This window comes from Sorex araneus, chromosome 8 (genome assembly GCF_027595985.1).
Source record: "Sorex araneus isolate mSorAra2 chromosome 8, mSorAra2.pri, whole genome shotgun sequence".
Classification (NCBI taxonomy): domain Eukaryota; kingdom Metazoa; phylum Chordata; class Mammalia; order Eulipotyphla; family Soricidae; genus Sorex; species Sorex araneus.
The window spans coordinates 11,966,182-11,987,367 of NC_073309.1; the positions used below are offsets into that span (position 1 = coordinate 11,966,182).

Below are 21,186 nucleotides of genomic sequence, written 5' to 3' on the forward strand. Positions count from 1 at the left end.
TTCTGAGCATTTGTCACTCTGCTTTGTAATCACCTGTATACTTGCCTGCAATGCAGGAGAGCACCAAGTCTTCTTTACCCCCTGCAGCAACCAAAGGTAGGTCTCAAAGATGTTTCAGAACCGTGGTTATGTAGGAATATGCCAGAATTCCGAGGTGAGGGACTGGAAACCTTGTACAGGGGCACTTGCCTTGTATGTACATGGCTGCCCCCTGTTCAATCTTTGGCACTGCCGGGAGTGAGACTGTGATTCCTGAGCACAAAGCCAGGAGTAGCCTTTAAGGATCTCAGTGTGCCCTAAGTGACTTCCAGTGAGAACAGAGCATAGCGTCAGGGGAAGTGCAGGATGTGGGTGTGAAAAGCCTCCTCTAATTGAGTAGGGAAGAGTTTGGACCTTGGAAGTTACAGCCTTTTCTTGGAGTGAGTGTAGATTGGGGGGTAGGGGTGGGTCCCCAGAAATTATAGACTTCTGGAGAAGAGCCTATAATGGCTTTTACTCATGAGTCATTCAATTCACTAGCTTCTTCCAACCTGGGCTAGAAAAGGTGAGCGAAGAACCTGGGAGAGCTAGACTCTGGACTGGAGTCCTACGTGAGGAAGCAGAAAAAACTTAGGCCTCCTAACTTTCTGGTCCAATGCTCTTTTAAAAAAGGATTACTTGGCACAGACCTCAAAAATGAAATTCAAAAGGAATCAGAGAGCTTGCACATGGCTGACGAGGGTGTGATCCCCAGCACCCCATATGGTTTCTCAAACCCTGCCAGGAGTGAGCCCTGAGTACAGAGCCAGGAGTATGCACTGAGCACCGCCAATCGCGTACCTCCCCTTTGCCCCCCCCCCCAGAAAAGGGCTGTCTCTGCTAGGAGTTCAAAGAATAAAAATAGAAACTGCGAAGCACCTGGGGCTCCAGATGAGGGAATTCAAAATGAGAAAATGAGGCAAGTATCTTAGCCCCAAAGTCACGAGAGCAGAATCTTCTTTGCAAAGAGTGGTGCAGGATTTTCCAAGCTGCAGACGTCAGCAGAAGCTCAGCCCTCCAGCCTGCTCCTAGACCAGCTGCGGCGGCCAGCCTGCTGTCCCGGCAGGCCCCGTGTGCCCACGTGCACCTGCAGACACCAGCGCTGCTGGCGTGGCTCCAGCCGAGGCCCGAGCCCCCTGAGGCCTGAGTTATGTGAAATTTCTGCTCATTAGAGAGCACTTGGCAGCTGATTCCTTAGAGTCTGAGCCCTGTTTTGAACACATTTAGGTTCATGATCATCCAGAGTTTGAATACTTGAGGACACTTTAATTAGCAAAAGAGAAGTGCTGGCAATTCTTTCCAAAACCTTCTGGTCAAGAGTTGGAGGATATCGTGGATCTTTCATTAAAATAGTGGGGGCTCTTACATGAGGTAGTTATGTAACACAATATTTAACCTCAGGAGGACAGTTAAGAAGATTGCTGCACTGTATCACTGTCCTCCCATTGTTCATCAATTTGCTCAAGGGGGCACCAGTAATGTTTCCATTGTGAGACTTGTTACTGTTTTTGGCATATGAATATGCCACTGGGAGCTTGCCAGGCTCTGCCTTTCGGGCGGGATACTCTCAGTAGCTTGCCGGGCTCTCTGAGAGGGACAGAGGAATCGAACCCAGGTTGGCCGCATACAGAGCAAACGCCCAACCCTCTGTGCTATCGCTCCAGCTGATTGTTTAAATTACTCAAATATATCCATATCCATAAAATTTTCCCAAACACTGATCTGTTTTTACAAGGTCCTCCATTAGAAACAAACCTTTTCTGTTTTTGTTTATACCTGGCAGTGCTCAGGAGTGCTTGGAGCACCTCCTGGTGGTGCTTGGAGAACTATGTGTGGTGCTGGGGATAAAATTTGGATAGGGCATGTGCAAGGCAATCACCCCTGGACTATCTCTGCATCCACATCCTTTTTCATCACCACCTTAAAAAAATTTCTGGAGGGTGGGCTGGAGTGCTAGCACAGCGGGTAGAGCGTTTGCCTTGCACACGGCCAACCTAGGTTCGATTTCCAGCATCTCATATGGGCCCCTGAGCACCGCCAAGAGTAATTTCTGAGTGCAGAGCCAGGAGTAACCCCTGAGCATCACTGGGTATGACCCAAAAAGCAAAAAAAAATTAATTAATTAATTAATTTTTATGTTTGGTTTCTTGGGCCACATCCAGCAATACTCAAAGATTATTTCTAGCTCTTGCTCAGGAATTACTCCTGGTGATGCTCAGGGGACCATATGGGATGCCAGGGATGGAACTGTAGTGGGCCATGTGCAAGGCAAGTGCCCTACCGGTTGATCTATCACTCTGGCCCCTCATCACTACCTCTAGATGACCAAACTTTCCCAGCTGCATCTCATGATGAGGCTACCAAGATCCCCTCCTTGGGGTTTCTTTCCAGACACCTCCAGCCAATGTCTATGATTTTCCCACCTAGCATCATCTTATCCCATTTTTCCCCTAACTATCCAATTTGGTGGGATTTTTTTTTTCCAGGAACAATTTTGATCTGTGCCTGGCTGCCTTGCCCACATAGATTATAAAACACAGGAGGGCAGGACCACCCATTGGCTTCTTTTTATTTCCTACTATTCCAAAAATATTGCCTTGCAGAGAAGGAACTCATTAAAGGTGTTACTGATTGCTATACAGTGCCTTCTGCACTGTAGTCTTTCTATAGAATGCCCCTGAAGATTCCGTGCAGAGCGAAAATTACCATCTAGGAAGTAAGTAGTGAGTGGAAATCTACTTACTGTGAACAGTGAAATCAGAAATAAAAAGTAGATGTCCATTTCCGTGGTTACTTAGGGACAGTGAGACCAGTTTCAGAGACAAGCTTCATTATTTTATCTACCCCTAAGAAAATGAAAGCTGGATAGTATAGTGGTTTAGGTACTTGCCTTGCTTGTAACCGACCTGGTACTCACATATTACTCCTGGTCACTGCGTGGTTCTCCAACAGGAATGAATCTCGTCCCCATCCCCCCAAAATCCCACAGATCTAGGACCATGGCCCAAACCCCTTCAAAATAAAAAATTAAAAAGGAAGTGGCTCAGAGAATTAAAATAACCTCCTATTCCCTTCACCATGTGTATTACACATATCCTCGGCTCAAGCTGTTATCCTACTATTTCTCAGAGCAAGGCAGGAGCAGTGCTGCCTTAAAACAAAGGGGTGGGGGCCTGGAGTGCTAGCACAGCAGGTAGGGCGTTTGTCTTGCACTCGGCCAACCCGGGTTCGATTCCCAGCATCTCATATGGTCTCCTGAGCACCGCCAGGAGTAACCCCTGTTCATCGCTGGGTGTGACCCCCTCCCCCTCAAATAAAAAATAAAATAAAATGAAGGGGGTGGATTAGCTTTCTGAGTTCCCTAATTTCATATAGTCCTATGACTCAGGCGCTGACTCTGGTCTTTCAAAACCCAGGATTTTTTTTTTCTTTCTCAATAGATTTCTAATATAGTGTGGTCTTTAAGAGCAGAAGGTTCAGGGGCCAGAGCAATAGTACAGTGGGCAGGGCCTTTGCCTTTGCATGCAGTCAAGCTGGATGTAATCAATCCCTGATACCCCAATTGGCTCCCTGCGCCCACTATGAGTGACTCCTAAGCACAGAGCCAGGAGTAAACTCTGAGCATTTCTGGGTGTGGCCCAAGAAAAGGTGAGTGGAGAGAGGGGAGAGGACAGAGATGAGAGAAAAGAGGAGAGAGGGAAAGGAGAGGGGAGAGAGGAGAAAAGAGAGAGAAACTGTAGTCCAGTCACTAACTAGTTATGTGGCAAGAGGCTGCGGTCAGGACAAATACCTTCTATCTGGGTGAGAGTGAGGGTGATGGTCAAGGTTGACTGGGATGAACCCCTTACCTATCACAGCGTAACAATTGCAAAAAGTAGTAGCCGGTGGTATTATTACCTGTTGATTGGCAGCAGCGGACCTTCAGTAAAAACCCTCCAGCTCAGACTCTATACTGTAGCTAAGAAGTCTACCATAATACTGTTTGATTCCAGGTTTTAAAAGGGCAAATGGCCAAATTCATTTTGGTGACAAACAGATCTTGTATAAAGCTACACTTGGGCTGAAAGGGAATCCAGACTGCCAAGAGACCGTCAAAGGAAAGAATTAGTGCATCTGGGGCTGGTTCCAAGGTTTGAGTGTTGTGTAATTTCATAAGGAAGGAGGGCCCCAGGCAAAATTGCAGCCCTTAGCAAGCCTGAAGGTCACTGCCACAAAGGCCGGCCTGATGCCAGAGGAAGAGAAGCAAGAGCTGCTCAATTACTCGTAAAGGGGCCGGGGAGAAACCAACTTGTAAGATAAGCAGCATCCAACTTTGAAAAATGACCCAGGGGGGCTGGAGCGATAGCACAGTGGGTAGGGCGTTTGCCTTGCACTCGGCCGACCCGGGTTCAAATCCCAGCATCCCATATGGTCCCCTGAGCACAGCCAGGGGTAATTCCTGAGTGCAGAGCCAGGAGTAACCCCTGTGCATCGCCAGGTGTGACCCAAAAAGCAAAAAAAAAAAAAAAAAAAAAAAGAAAAATGACCCAGGCCTCACACGTCCCCACTTAGAACACACTCAGATTAGGACTTCTTGGCCTTCTGGGCAAAATAAATGGAAAATGTATTTTTCTCACCAGTCCAAACATGAAGCGAAAGAGAGAAAGGTGTATAAATCCTTGAGCTGAGGCAAGCACATTTTCAAATTCATCCCGCCAAGATAAATCACTTTCCAGCTGAAGCCCACAAAAAATGGATTAACTATCTCCTGCGTTAGGACGATGAAAACCCACATCTGCTAACCACATTCCTAATGAGAAGCAGCTGGTGACAGTTTCCTTGCTGGTGACTTTCTTTTCAGGGAAAAATTAACAAGGACGTTCTAAGGAGGGGAGTGTTACTGCCTCGCCTTGGTTAAGGAAATTCACTAGTGTTTCCTACTATTGTGGAAATCACAAAATTTACTATGAAATTCAAATGAGGCTCAAAAATATACTTCCACTTTCCCCCAATACCAGAAAAATCTCACAGTTTCTGACTTGTCGTCTTGGGGGTGGGCGTGGGGGATGTTAGGCCACACCCAGCGGTGTTCAGGGATGATTCCTGGCTCTGCCCTCAGGGATCACTCCTGGCAGGGCTTGGGGACCAGATGTGGTGCTGGGCGTCACATCTGGGTCAGTTGCACAGCAAGGCAAGAATCCCAAGCTCTGTACTGTCTTGCTGGCCCAAAGAGTTGTTCCTGTCTCAGCCTCTTTCCTCACGTTTCTTTGAATGCCTCATGTTTATTGATGCCTAGGGACTGTCTGAGCCTTTGTCTCACAGCTTGAAGTCCCCACCCTACTAGTGAATGACCCTGATGTGTGGTGACAGAGCCCCCGATTGCGGGGGGGGGGGGACTGGGGGGGGGAAGAGTGCAGAGGATCAGAGCTTTTTTTCTTAAGTGCAGTAAACCGATCAGGGGCCTTGGGTGGGGAGCAGCCAGAACACCTCAGGCCTGCTGTGGGGTGCCTGGAGACTGGGCCCTGAGAGGCACTACAACTCCTGGTGGGGGGTATGGGGGTGAGGGGGGCTCCTCTTGGTGCAGAACATTAACCTTTCTACTCTCTCTCCAGCCCCCCATAACTATTTTTGGTGGGATCACACCCAGCGATGCTCAGGGGCTACTCCTGGCTCTGCACTCAGGAATTACTCCTGGCAGTGCTTGGGGGACCATATGGGATGCCAGGGGTTGAACTTGGGTTGGCCTCATGCAAGGCAAATGCCTTACCTGCTGTACTATCCCTCTACCTCCCCCTCCCCCCATTTTTGGTTTTGTCTTTTGGGCTACACTCAGCTGCCTCAGGGCTGACTTTTGGCTCTGTGCTCAGCCATCATTCCTGGTGGGGCTCAGGGGACCACATTTAGGGCCCAGGGCCACTCCCAATGATACTTGGTCCTTCTGTGCAGACCTGGTAGTTCAGTGCTCAGGCCAGAATTGCTGGGGACCCCCATGACCACGCCCTGTAGTTTTCAGGGGGCCATGTAGTGCCTGGGATTCAATTTGGGGTTTTGTGTAGGCCCACATGCACCCTACGAGCTATCTCCCAGCCAGATTTTTATTCAACATTAAATAACTGTGAGCCACAGTTGGGCAGGGAAGCACGGCCTGCTTTGGGAGCCAGCTGCATGCTGTGTACTTGTCCGAATAAATGTACTTATACCCAAACTCTACAACTTGGGGGCTTGCAAAGCCCCCACAGCCTTCCCAGGCTGTTAGGAGCTGAATCGTGTAAAGACTGAAATCCTAACCTAGTGTATCGCAGACTGTGGCTGCATTTGGAGATACGGTATTTAAAGGGATGATAAAGTTAAAATGAGGTTACACTGTTGAATTGGGGGGTGGGTGGGTTAAGAGTGATGGTGTTGAGGTCCTTGGGAGAGGGAAGGAGTAATGGGTGTGGTATTGGAATTATGTACATGAAAAACCATTATTAACAGTACTGTAAACCAAGGGCTGGAGCAATAGCATAGCGGTAGGGCGTTTGCCTTTTACGTGGCCGACCTGTGTTCAATTCCTCCGCCCCTCTCGGAGAGCCCAGCAAGCTACCGAGAGTATCACGCCTGCACCACAGAGCCTGGCAAGCTACCCGTGGTGTATTAGATATGCCAAAAACAGTAACAATAAGTCTCACAATGAGAGACGTTACTGGTGCCTGCTTGAACAAATTGATGAGCAATGGGATGACAGTGAGAGTGACAATATTGTAAACCAAGAATCCCAATCAATAAAATATTTTTAAAGGTTATTTTAATTAGATTTATTTATTTATTTTTTGCTTTTTGGGTCACACCTGGCAGTGCACAGGGTTTACTCCTGGCTCTGCATGCAGGAATTACTCCTGGAGGTGCTCGAGGGACCATATGGGATGCTGGGAATCGAACCCTGGTCGGCCATGTGCAAGGCAAATACCCTATCCACTGTGCTATCGCTCCAGCCCCTCAATAAAATATTTAAACAATGCTTTTTTTTTCCTTTTGGGGGCACACCAGCAATGTCAGGGGTTACTCCTGGCTTTGCACTCAGGAATCACTCCCGGCGATGCTCAGGGGACCATATGGGATGCCGGGGATTGAATCCGTGTTGGCCACGACAGGGCAAACGCCCTCCCGCTGTACTGTATCTCCAGCTCCAAACAATACTTTGTTATAATAACAAAAAACTAATGAAGTTATCAGGGTGGGCTCTAACCCAAGAGGCTATGCCTGTCAGAGGCGAGACACTGGAGCCAGAAAGACAGAGGAGGAGACATGGCACTTGTCCTGCAAGTGGCTGACCCAGGTCTAAGCAATGCCACGAATGAGCCAGGAGCAAGTCCTGAGCACTACCAGGTGTCATCCAAAACCAAACACACACACACAAGAAGAGGGGCACACACACACACACACACACACACACACACACACACACACACACACAAGAAGAGGGGCAGAGAGACAGAACAGCTTGACCCAGGTTGGGTCCTGGCTACCTGCATGGTGCCCTGGGCTCCGCCAAGAGTCATCTCTAAGCAGAGAGACAGGACTAAACCCTGAGGACCACTGAGTGTAGCCCCCAAAACAAACAAACAAAAAAGTTAACAAAAATTGTAATAGAAAATAGATACAAATATAGAGAACAGCATGTGAAGAGTGTCTGCAAGTCAAGCAGGGGCCTCCCCCTGCTAATAAAGTTACCCTAAACCTCCAGAACTGAGAAACATTCCCACCAGTTAAGCTCTGTGATATGGTTAGGGCAGCTCTAGCAAACAGACTCCAAATCAGGAACCTGCAAAACAACCTCTATCTTTTTTTTAGGGGGTTAAGGGAGGTTAGGGGACCCTCGGCGATGTTTAGGAGCTACTCCCAGCTGGTGCTTGGGTCCATGAAGAACGGGGGCCCACGCGTGCAAAGCACACCCCATCCCTGTGACTGACATCTCTGGCAACAGCCTCCCCTTCACACAAACACTGTGCCATTCCTTTGAATGTGGGTGGCTCACAGTTTTTTCCCATTGAATGAAAATTTGGCTGGGAGAGAGCTCACAGGGTGATGCTGGTGTACATGAAACCCCAAGTTGAATCCCAGGCACTACACGGTCCCCTAAACACTACAGGGTGTGGCCATGGTGGCCGAAGTGTTACTGCCTTAGCCTGCACAGAAGGACCAAGTATCATTGAGAGTGGCCCCGGGCACTGAATCCAGCCCCAAGACACCTGTGTGTGACCCAAAAAACAAAACAAAAAATTTGGGGAGGAGGTGCTGGATAGAGAGTAGAAAGGTTAGTGTTCTTGCTTTGCATGTGGTTGCCCCAGATTCAATCCCTGGCAAATGTCCCCTTGAGCACAAAACCAAGAGTGAGCGCTGAGCACAGCCTGGTATGATCCAAATGCCAAAATATGGAAAAAGAAAATCAGGAAAAAAAAATTCATGACCACAACCTTCACACTCCAGGGGCTGGAGTGATAGCACAGCGGGTAGGGCGTTTGCCTTGCACGCGGCCGACCCGGGTTCAATTCCCAGCATCCCGTATGGTTCCCTGAGCACCACCAGGGGTAATTCCTGAGTGTAGAGCCAGGAATAACCCCTGTGCATCGCCAGGTGTGACCCCAAAAATTGAAAGTCTGTTAAAAAAAAAAAAACCTTCACACTCCAGTATGTTTGTACAAATCTTTATTTCAAGAATTAGTTTTGTTTTATGGGGCTACATTTGGCAGTGCTCAGGACGTACTCTTGGCTCAGGGATCACCCCTGGCAGTGATCAGGGAGTGATCAGGGAGTGATTGGATAGGGTGCTAGGGATCGAGCCCTGATTTGCAAGGGCCCTACCTGCTGTACTATCGCTCTGGCCTCGTCAAGCTTTACCTTTCCTACACCCTTTTTTCAGTTTTGGTTTTGTTTCTTTGGCACCCCCGCTGTGATTGTCAGGGGCTACTCTGAGCTCAGTGTTCGGGGGATTGCTCCCAGTGGGGCCCAGGGGCCTGCTGGGCATTGAACCTGGGCTCCCCGCATGCAGAGCGGATGCTCCAGCTGGTGGAGCATCGAACCGGCCCTTTTCTAGCTGCGTGACCTTACTCCGCAGACACTGCTCTCCTTCCGCCTTTTCTGTGACTCTTACTGGCTCCTAGTGCTTGGCAGTTAGGGAACCGTTACATCCCCTGGCCAGCTTTCGAGAATGAGACATGGGTGTTCACAAACCCTGGATGTCCTGGCTGCCCTTTCAGCCCCCTTCCCAGTATTTGTTGTTTCAACCCCACGCAGCCACTGGCAGTCGCCCGGACAGGCCGTGCCTCCAGCCTTTACCTGGGCAGTGCCCCACAAGGCCGCTTTTCCCCTCCTGCCTGCGCTATGAGGTCCAGGACCATCCCCCCTCCCTTCGCCCTTCTCTCTCACTCTCTCACCTTCTGGCCAGGGGCCCCTTCTCTCTGCTCCTCTCTAAGCAGCAGTATCCAGCTGCTTATTTCTCTCCCCAGTTACGCAGTCAAGCTCTTAAGGGCTGAGATCATCTTTCATCTGTTGTTGGTGCATAATAAATGCAGGTTAAGTCCGTATTAAGTCCTATAACTTTCCGGAGACACGAGACTGACATAGAGCTAAGCCTCAGTATCTAGGTCTGCACTGCCCAATATAAGATTATTGAAATTACCAATTTAATGCTCGGGCAGAGAAGCACAGGAGTTAGGGCTCACTCCTCAGAATCAACATGCTCCCCCAGTCCTGAGCACTGTTAGCTATAAGCCTGGAAGACCCAAGATGGCTCTGGCCCAGCACTACAAGGCCCATTTCCACCTCCTCCCTTTCCTCAAACTTTACAGTTCTCTTGTTGCCCTTAGAGCTAGAGTTACTAGCTCTAATGGGCTAGTAACTACCTTGTTCTACAGGTACCACATACCACACTCACCACAGATGATTCATGAGACAGTGCCGATCCACATCTTAAAATACCAAATGACCACATATTTAGCGGGGAGGACATAAGAAAAATACAATTTATATAACTAGTCAACTAGCCAAAACACAAAGTCAGCAAGCTCATTTCTAAACAGGGAAGTGCAAAATAAAACCATACTATTTATCACCCAATAGATGGGCTGACACTAGTCTATTAATGCACTCACTGGCAAGGTGTAAGGAAGAGTACTTCTATTTATTTATTTATTTATTTATTTATTTATTTGCTTTTTGGGTCACACCTGGCGATGCACAGGGGTTATTCCTGGTTCTGCACTCAGGAATTACTCCTGGCGGTGCTCAGGGGACCATATGGGATGCTGGGAATCAAACCCGGGTGGGCTGAGTGCAAGGCAAATGCCCTACCCGCTGTGCTATCGCTCCAGCCCCAAAAGAGTACTTTTAAGTACTGAATATGGAGGGCTTCAGATACTTGCTTTGCATACAGCCAACCCCGGTTCAATCCTTGAGCACACAGAAGGAACAAGTCCCACTGGGAGTGGCCCCGGGCACTGAATACAGTCTCTCAAGCGCCACCCTGAATGACCCCTGAGCACAGAGCCAGGAGAAAGCCCTCAACACAAATGCCCCCCTTCCAAACAGAGTTAAATCAGTGCTGATGGAAACACAGTCATTCCAAAGGGCAGCTAACGGTGAGCGGGAAATAGCTGCAACACGAGCGAGCAATTGCACTGTCAAGGAGGAAAGCCTAGAAAGTGCCCGAGTGAGCCCCGGCAGAGCCCAGGGACATGGTTCACACACGGGGCTGACCACAGGGCTTGGTGTTAGGAGCTAAACCAAGTGCCACACTGAGCAAGGAATGCCAACACTTTCCCTACAGCCTCCGAAAGGGAAAGTCCTTTGTAGACCACGTCTGCTAAGCACAGTGTTTACAGTTGGAACTCAGTAACCAAGACAGACCCGAGGGCGGGACTAGGGGGGGCGGACTGGCTTTTACACGTGAAACCCTGCACCAAAGACAAATGAAACAAAAACGCCTCTCTTGGCTTCTGAGGAACCACTGCCATGACTCTAGCCCAAGCACCTTTGCTCCTCACGGTCTCCATTCCCAATGTTAAAGAACAAAGTTGGGGCCAGAGTGATAGCACAGAGGGGAGGGCGTTTGCCTTTCACGCGGCCGACCCGGGTTCAATCCTTGGCATCTCATATGGTCCCCTAAGCACTGCCAGGAGTAATTCCTGAGCAGAGAGCCAGGAGTAACCCCTGAGCATCGCTGGGTGTGACCCAAAAAGAAAAAATTAAAAAAGATGGAAGCTAAGAGACACCTTTCAGAAACTGTTACTTTGTCCTTGCCCCAACAACCAGAACCTCTGTGACAGTCTGTGTCATATACTGTAGTTCTCAGTACAGAAGACCTTGCTTTGAAAACAAAGTGTCAGTGGCGAGAGCTGGGAGCAGGTAGGGTGCTTACCTCTGTGTGGCTGAACCGCATGTGGTTCCCCCGATCGAGAGTGACCCCTGAGCTAGAGCCAGCAAAAAGCTCCGAACACTGTCGGCTGTGAGCCCAAAACCAAACAAAACCAAGTGGAGGAACAGAGAGATATTGCAGGGATTTCAGTGTTTGACTTGTGCAGCAGACCCAGGACAATCTCCTGAGCACAAGGAATGGTCCCCAAACCAAAGCAAATGAAAATTCACAAACCAAAAAAATAAAGCTCTAAAAATAACCCCCCAAATTGGATATTCTCTTTTAATATTTCAAGATATTTTTTTCTTTTTGGGTCACACCTGGCGTTGCACAGGGGTTACTCCTGGCTCTGCACTCAGGAATCACCCCTGGTGGTGCTCAGGGGACCATATGGGATGCTGGGAATCAAACCCGGATCGTCTGCATGCAAGGCAAATGCCCTACCTGCTGTGCTATTGCTCCAGCCCCATTTTTTTTTTCTTTTTGGGTCACACCCAGCCATGCACAGGGGTTACTCCTGGCTTTGCACTCAGGAATTACTCCTGGCGGTGCTCAGGGGACCATATGGGATGCTGGGAATCGAACCCAGGCTGCCTGCATGCAAGGCAAATGCCCTACCCACTGTGCTATCGCTCCAGCCCCAAGATTTTTTTCTTCTTTTATGCTGTACTAAGGTATCACTGTCATCCCCATCCCGTTGCTTATCAATTTGTTCGAGCAGGCACCAGTAAGAGAGACTTATTGTTACTGTTTTTGGCATATCCAATACACACGAGTTGCTTGCCAGGCTCTGCCACGCGGGCTCAATACTCTGGGTAGCTTGCCGGGCTCTCCGAGAGGGGCGGAGGAATCGAACTCGGGTCGCCCGCGTGAAAGGCAAACACCATATGAGAACATTAATTCATGAGATTACTAAGCACCATATGAAAAAAGTAAAAATAAAAACATTTATTTGGAGGGTTTAGGGATCAGTCCCAGCTCTATGCTCAGAGGACACTCTCAGGGACTGAACTGAGGGTCTGCTGGATGCAAGGGAAGTCTTACCATCTACTGTATCTCAAGAGTCACTCCTGGCAGTGTCCAGCGGTTGAACCAGAGTGAGCCACGTGCAAGGTAAGTGCCTTCACCTTTGTACTCTGGCCTTCTTGAGAAGTGAATTTTTAAAGCATTTGCATCTAGTTAACAGAAAAGACCTTTTCCAGGTGGGTCTCCGGTAAACAGCCCAAATGTGAGCTGTCTACAACAGTGAAACAAGAACATAAACAATCTAGAGTACACAAATCCCCAGAGTAAGAGTATCAGGCAACAAGCACATAAAATGTTCCTCTGAGTTGACAGTTTTGCCTTCCCTTCCCCCAATTCCTCTAACTTGTCCCAATCAGTTTCTGCTTCATTTATATTCAAAGTTCTCTACTGAGGAAGAATTTCAAGGCCTGGAGCTCTAACTGCCCCTACCATTTATGGCAGTGCAAATCGCTGGCTGAAGTTGCAAAGGAACACTTTCTCCTTTCAGATGTTCCACTCCTTCACTCAAATGAGCTGCTGAGCCCTCAGTCATAACTTCACCCTGACCATCTACAAGAGTTCAGAATATCAAATCTTCTAGTAGACTCCAGTTACCATTCCTTAAATTGTAGCTCTACAGTCAGTTAAAAGCAGGTGAATTATTTTTTTTGCTTTTTGGATCATACCCAGTGATGCTCAAGGGTTACTCCTGATTCTGCACTCAGGAATCACTCCTGGAAGTGCTTGGGGGACCATATGGGATGCCGGGGATTGAATTTAGGTGGGCCATGTGCAAGGCAAACCTCCTACCCGCTGTGCTATCACTCCAGCCCGGTGAGTTAATATGTAAAGCATCTTAACCTCCTCCTATCAAAAAGGGACTTGAACTTTTTGTTTTTTTATCATTGAGGCCACACATGGTGGTGCGCAGGGCTTACTCCTGGCTCCCTGCTCAGTGTATCATATTCATACATGGTTACCCACATATAAGGCCCCCTGTACTATTTCTCTGGCCCCTGAACTTTGGTTTCAATCATTCAGAAGGGAATCTAAAACAGTTCTTAGGAAGGCAGGACCTTCCAAACTACTAAACGGTTGTAAAGGTCAAGCCAAATGCAGTTCAGGAGACTGTGCCCCACTCAGGAAATTTATTCACGCAGGAGGAAATGTTACTTTATAAATTACTCCCACCACTGAACAAAGCCTAAGCAGGCAGGGCAGAGATGTGCCCATTATCACTCTTAATATCTGTTCCCTTTGCAAACTTGAAATAGACAGCCCTTTCAGTTACCAATTGGGTTTTCTCATTGCATCTCTGCTAATGCTCCTCCCCCAAATCCACTTTAAACTCTCACATTGATTTTCCCTTTCTAGACTGGATGGAGGTGGCGGGGGGGGGGGGGGGGGGTTCATAGCCAAAATGTCCTCGTCAGCACTTTACTTGCCATGTCATCAGAACTCTCATGCCATTGAAAGTAAATAAAGGACCAAACATGGTAACCCCTCAGTGTCTGTATTGCAAACCATAATGCACAAAAGTAGAGGGTATGGGGGAAATTGTCTGCCATGAAGGCAGGGGGAGGGTGGGAAGGAAAGGGGGGGTATACTGGGGAGATTGGTGGTAGGGAATGTGCACTGGTGGAGGGATGGGTGTTGGATCATTGTGTGATTACAACCCAAACATGAAAGCTTGTAACTGTATCTCACTGGTGATTCAATAAAAAATAACAAACAAGAAAAAACCTCTCATACCTCTGCCAGTATCCAGCCCTTGAGGCCCCAACTAAACCATAAGAGCAGGTGTCCACAGACAGGCAACGGAACACCAGTGAGATAGGAAAGAAACCTATCTGCTCAGTTCAGGTTCACTTAGAGAGTTCTTCACTTTCTAACTAAAACTGGGCAGTTGACAGAGATGGTACAGGGGTAAGGCACTTGCCTTGCATGCTGCACGCGCGGGCACCACATATGGTTTCCTAAGCACCATCAGGAGTGATTCCTGAGTACAGAGACAGGAGTAAGCCCTAAGCACGGTCAGGTTTTGGTTTTTGGCTTTTGTTTTGTCCCTCCCAGCCCAACCCCCCACCCCCAATAAAAAACTAGGTAGTTGGGGTCACAGAGATGGCTCAACAGGCTAGATTCACGCTTCGCACATAGGAGGCCAGAGTTCAATACCTGGCACTGCGTAGCCTCCAAGTACTGGCAGGAAGTGACCTCTAAGCACAGAGCCGGGGCACTGCCAGGTAAGCCCCCCGCCTTGCTGCCCCCACTGAACAAACAGCCCTACAAAAACTGGGCAATGGCTAACACCCACAGAAACCACTAGTGATGGCAAAGCAAACAGGACATAAAAAGTAAAAAATATCGGGGAGCTTTTTGGGTTCCTCCTCTACAGCAACACCCTTTTTTTGGAAGAGGGGCTTTGAGACCACATCTGGCTGTTCTCAAGGCTTCCTCCTGGCTTTGCACTCAGGGAATCACTCGTCACCGGCCTCAGGATTGAACCAGGGCTGTCACATGTAGAGGAAGCACTTCAACCTCTGCTCTCTCCAACCCATAAATGTCCTTTATGTTGTTGCTATTCACCACCACATTTAACAAAATAAACTCTGAAACTGAGGGACTGGAAAGACAGCTCGATGGGCTGAGGGCATAGTTCACATGCAAGGGCCAGGCTCAATCCCTGACACCACATGACGCCCAGAGCACTGTTACTAGAAACCCTTGAACACAGGAGTAGCCTGAGCACGGCAAGATTTAGCTTCAAAACCAATGCTCCCCTCCCCGAAAAAAACAATTCAAAATGGGATTCGTAAAAGAAGAAAAGATGACTAATGAGCCTGACATCCCAAAGGTTTTTTGTTTTCCTTCGCGATAGCATCAGTAGCCAATCACTAAGGCTGAGGACACCATTTTCCAGTATCCTTCCTTAAAACACTAACTGGGGGTGGTGATCACAAGGAAAACTCAATGTGAGACCTGTGTTCCAGGGGTCACCATGCAACCGTGTAAGAGCCCTGGTCATCGCAAGCTCAGTGGCCAAGCGCAGGGAGAGGGCAGACAATAACCAATGCTCATGATCAGTCTGTGCTGACTGGCCAACCCCCACGAAGCCAGCATTTTAGGGCAATGCTGGGGCAGGTCCCATGCCACCCCACGGGCTGCCAGCTGGTGCAAAGGTCACCAGCCCTCTGATGCTTCTGGCCTGTGTTGGGCGGAAGGGCAGTCATTATCCTTTTCCTGGGACTGTGACCTAAAGAACAAACAGGTCTCTGAACATGATCCCAAGTACAAATATACGGGAGTTTCTGTTCCCTTTCAATGCAGGGAAATTACTGTCCATTATTTTGGAAGAGAACATTTATAATAACCAATCCTAAAGAATAACTTTGTTTTATTATCATGATTTGTGAAAACAAACAGGGTAGACAGTTCAAGGAAGGACACGGCCAGTGCCCTGTTTTAAGTTCCAAATTTCTTCTTTTTAATGGGTGGTGGGAGCTGGGCGATGATGTCATCCAGGGGCCGCTCGACCGCCACCAGTGTCCGCTCATCCAGAAGGTCCACGAAGAGCAGGGGCTGTGGAGAGATGAGAACAATTCCTTTTCGGGAGGGCCATACCCAGTGACGCTCAGAGCTTACTCTTGCTTCTGCTCTCGGGAATTACTCCTGGCAGTGCTTAGGGGGCCAGACAGGGTGCTGGGGATGGAACCTGGGTTGGCAAGGCAAACGGGCTGCACTGTTACTCCAGCCAAAGATAATAACAATTCTACCAGGAGTTAGTTCCAGGCTGGTCCTGAGCACATGTAAACCAGGTTTGATCTGCCATACCCGACACCCCCATTCAGAGAGCCGGGAGAAACCTCTGGGTATGACCCAAACCCCAAAAAAAGTCCAGCTCAAAGCTGGAGGAAATCTCTGACAGTCTTTTCCTGCTTTAAGGACTCAAAAGGGTTGAAAAGATTAGAAGGCTTTGGGGGCAAGGGCCGTGACTACTCTCAGTGGCCAACTGTGGGGGACAGGGGGTCTAAATGAAAACAAGGCTGCTGTATCATTATCTCTGGTCCCACAAGATTAGTAAAAGATTTTGCTCAGTTTACTAAGATACTCTTTCTTTATAGAATCGAGGATTCCCTAATTTCTCAGGAAACAATACTGACTGGGGGCCTTGGCGTCTGTATGCTTGCCAAAAAGCAAACCATCAATGCATCAAGAAGTTAATAAGGGGCTGGAGCGATAGCACAGCAGACAGTATGCTTAGCTTGCACGTGGCTGACCCAGGTTCCATTCCCAGTATTGTCCCCTGAGCCTGCCAAGAGTGGCCCAAAACACCAAAAAGAAAAAAAAAAATCAACCAAATTTGAATAGATTATTTTTATTTTTTGGACCACACCCTGTGGTGCTCAGTACTCTGGGTGGTGTTTGGGGGACCAAGTATGGTATCAAGGATCTTAGCTGTGTAAAAAGTCAAGTGCCTTAACAAGACTCCCCTTTATTTTTTGGCTGTTTTGGGTCACTACCAGCGATGCTCGAGGGGGCCATAGGGGATGGCAGGGATCGAATATGGGTTGGCTGAGTACAAGGCAAACACCCTCTCCACTGTACTATTGTTCTGGCCCCTGAAGACTCCCCTTTTAAAAAAATTATTATTAGTATTATTATTATTTGTGTTTTTGGGTCACACCGAGCAACGCTCAGGGGTTACTCCTGGCTCTACAGTCAAGAATTATTCCTGGCAGTGATCAGGGGACCACATGGGATGCTGGGGATTGAATATGGGTCGCTGTATGGAAGGCCTTACCTGCTATACTATCACTCTGGCCCTAAAGAAAATTCTTGCAGGCCCAAGAAAACCGTGGGTGGAATGGAAGGGTGGGAGTGTTTCAGGACCCCCAAAGACTCCAATTTGTAAAAATGAATATGGAACTTCTAAATTGGCACAAACAATTGAACTGTAAGATCAATGAGTATCTGTTTCATATATTGTAAATTGTCCCAAACGGAAAGTCACAATAGATGCAACGTTTTCTATCTGTTTGGAATGTAGCTTGTGGAATATTCAACTAGAAGACAAATTTTAAAAGCAAGCTTTAACACAAAGACCCTAACCGAAATCCAGAATTATTTCTGTGTAAATACTACTTAGGTATTTACACACAATTTACTGTATGTAAACTCAAATCTCAAATGTACTTAGACGAGAACACACAATAAACACATAATCAGAAAGGTTATATAACTCCTCAAAACTGGCTCTCTGTATATAAGATGAAGGCATTCGTATTTTCTATCATGGAACTTAAAAGTATTTTGATAATATACAAGGAACCAACAATTCAGAATATCACAGATGATATTTTACCTTATATATCTTAGAAATTTTAAAGGCATGGTCCGTGCGCCTCCTGATGACATCTGATTCGTTCGTGGGAGGAAGTGGATTGTACAGTAACGTTTTGTCATTTGGAAGAGGCTAAAAAGAGAAAGATATTATTTTGCTGTTGTTGTTTTGGGGCCATACCTGGCTGTACTCGGAAACCATATGGTATCCTGGGGATAGAGCCTGGACCGGCTGTGCACAAGGCAAATGCATTATCCACTGTATTATCTCTCTGGCCCCAAAAGATACTGTTTAAACCGTTTCTTTAACTGGGTTTGTCAGACCTGTGGACAATGTTTTTCAAGCAATCATATTGTGCATTCATCATCTCCCACTTCTCCTCATTCCAGAAGAGGGCCAGCCACTACTCTCACTCTCCTCTGGAGGGTGGGAGTATGAGGCAAGACAGAACTTGAACATGGCACGGGCAAGATCAAAGCCCCAGCTGGGCCTTCTCGCCAGCCTTGCCAGTAACACTCTGTCACAAGGGAACACACTGGCTGTGCGAGGGCTGGGTCCCCGAGGGCTGCTCCGGGAAGTCTCGCCGAGCAGATCACAGCCTGGCCCCGTGGCTGAAGTTCTACCCAGGCGAAACTACAATATCCCCCCGCCCCCCCCCCACACCATGATGTCACCGACACCCTGCGAGATGGCTTCTGGCTAGGCAAGTGATATTTCATCTCTGACTTCCTTAGGAAGTGATGCTGCCCAGCCCGAGGAAGTGATGGACTTATCACCAAGGCTTGGGAAAAAATATGGGCCACTCTGGGCCGAGATACAGAGGCCAGCGAGTGGGAGGGGCCCTTCCTGTCTCATGTCACAGAAGGCGCTTGTCAGCCAGCTTGGCTTCCCACGCCCCGAGGGCGCATGGCCCACGGCCGACAGCTCCAGGGACACATCACCACGCACCCTCCTTCAGAGCCATCTGCCGCTTCCCCTGAAGCCCAGGACGCTGTGGCGGCTGTAACCTGAGCTGAGGGGCACTGCAGGCAGGGCCACGGCTCAGGGTCCTGGGCAAGAAAGCGCCTGCCCTGGCCCCTCACCCAAGGAAAAACAACAACAATAAAATGGGGTGACTCTACCCTGATCCTGGCAGTGGCTAAAATGAAGAACTGCAAAGCAAAGCTCGTATCCCATCGAAATCACAGGCATGCGGAATGGAATTTTCCGAGCTGGCCTTTTTTCAAGGCAGTCAGCCCCGCAGGAGAGCGCGGGGATAGGGTTGCAGCGCGCGGCCGAGGGGTGCCACGGCAGGGGCGAAGGCGGGGAGGGGAGAGAGCCACTGTCCCATGCTGACCTCCACTCCTTGCCTGCTTCACCAACACACACAGGCCCACCCTGCCCCGGGGCCTCCAGAGCCTGGGCACAGGAACGAGGAACCCCGCTGGAGGGCCCGGACGCTCCTCCTTGTCTCCTCCTCGGGCCCTGCGGGCAGAGGAGGGGTGGGGGTGGGGGACAGGTCGGCGGAGAACTCACTAACGACTTGTCGATGATGCAGAACATGTAGGTATCGTGGAGAAGGATGTGCGTCGGCCTCTTGGGATGAAAGCTGATGTGTGTAATGGGAGTATCCCTCTGGAGCCAAAGGTAATGGAAACCCTGTTTCTGGATGGTCCGGCTCCATTCCGTGTACTGTTTCTCTGGGATGCTGTACTCAAACACCTGAGGGGAGAAGCAGAGCACAACGTTCACGGGCACGTCATTCCCCATTCCCAAGCAGGAAATACCGACGCACCCTCGACTGGACTGCAGTCAGCCTTCCAGGAGTGTCTTGGCGGGGGCAGAGGCGGTGCTGGTGCTGGGTGCTTACTCCTGGCTCTGTGCTCAGGGCTCACGCTATGCGCTGCTCCGGGTGGCTGCACACGGGAAAGCGCATTACCTCCTGTAGTATCTTTCCTGTAGTATCATGTTTTCCTACTATTTGTTTGGTTTTGGATCACACCTGGCGGCGCTAAGGATTATTCCTGGCTCTGCACTCGGGAATCACTCCTGGCAGGGTACTAGGACCATGACTTGCCAGGGACTGAACCCAAACTGGCTGCGTATAAGGCAAAGGCCTGACCCGCTGTATTATCGCTCCCACCTCTTAAGCCCCATTTTTTTTTTTTTTTTTTGCTTTTTCGAGTCACACCTGGCAATGTACAGGGGTTATTCCTGACTCTGCACTCAGGAATTACTCCTGGCGGTGCTCAGGGGACCATATGGGATGCTGGGATTTGAACCCGGGTTGGCCACGTGCAAGGCGAATGCCCTACCCGCTGTGCTACTGCTCCAGCCCCTTAAGCCCCATTTTTAATACATATTTTAAATGGAGGCATTCCCCATGCCGAGGGGGTACCACATTTCAATCTCGAACTTTGTGTTTTGTCCCACACCCTGGCTGTGCTCAGGACTTACTCTTGACTCTGCACTCAGGGGCCACTCTGGGAAGGCTTTGGGAACCATATGGGGTGCTGGGAATTGAACCCGGGTCAGCCGTGTGCAAGGCAAGTACCTTATCTAACATGGGTACTATTTTTTTTTTTTTGACCACACTTGGCCGAAACTGAGGGGACCAGATGGGATTCAGGATGCCAACTGAACCCCGGCTGGCCACATGCAAGAGAAGCACTTTACCCGTGGTACTCACCGCCCCCGCATTGTACTCTTTGATCTTGGCTTTCCTCCCAACTTTGGAAGTCCTAATTCTCTCCTAAACACATCTCTCTTCCCTAGCCCCATATTTTTCTAAACAAAACTAGTTTACTTTAGAATTAAAAACATTTCAAAGGTAAATTTCAAATGAATTTTACAGTACAAGAAAGTTTATACTAAAACATCTGCCATTCTTTTCTCCAAAAGCAGTGTGCTACTTCTTATTCTTGCAGTTCCTTTATGCAAACAATATGCAATATTCTGTGTGTTGCTTTTTCTTTTCTGGAGAAGGGGAAGTTGTGATTCTGGGGAGGGGGTCTCTGCTAGAAGCACCAGGCCTCTGGTATACTTTGCATGTGTTCCAGCTCACTGAGTTACCATTTCAGCCTGTACAGGGCTTTTTCCTTTTAGAATCACAGCATATGACTGGATCGTATCAATTGATTTTTCACACTCCCCCTGAAAAGCAGAGAACAATCCACGCTCTTTGTGGCTGTACCATGATGACTTGGCTCTGCTCAATAGATGCTCTGGTATTTCCAATGTTGGGCTACCACAAACAAGGCTGCAAAGTCTGCATTCATGTCTCTTGCGTAACCAGAAGCGTAAGAAAACATGTAACCAAAAGGTCCCACAGTGGGGCTGGAGAGACAGTACAGCAGGAAGGCGAGTGCCGTGTACGCAGCTGACCAGGGCTCTACCCCCAGCACCCCATATGGTCCCCAAGCCTTGCCAGGAGCAAGTTCTCAGCAGAACCAGGTGTGGTAATAAAAAC

General features: G+C 48.8%; 1 protein-coding gene across 2 annotated transcripts in view; it reads right to left on the minus strand.

Moving 5' to 3' along the window:
- Positions 1–15,774: 15,774 nt before the first annotated feature.
- Positions 15,775–21,186, minus strand: part of UTP4 (UTP4 small subunit processome component) — a 30,594-nt gene continuing 25,182 nt past the window's right edge. For both annotated transcript variants that reach the window (XM_055145698.1, XM_055145699.1), the window contains 3 exons: positions 19,254–19,439; positions 17,760–17,870; positions 15,775–15,976 (listed from right to left, as the gene is read on the minus strand). In XM_055145698.1, coding sequence (XP_055001673.1) covers positions 15,860–15,976; positions 17,760–17,870; positions 19,254–19,439 — 414 coding nt within the window. In that variant the 3' untranslated portion in view covers positions 15,775–15,859. The remainder of the gene's footprint in view (positions 15,977–17,759; positions 17,871–19,253; positions 19,440–21,186) is intronic.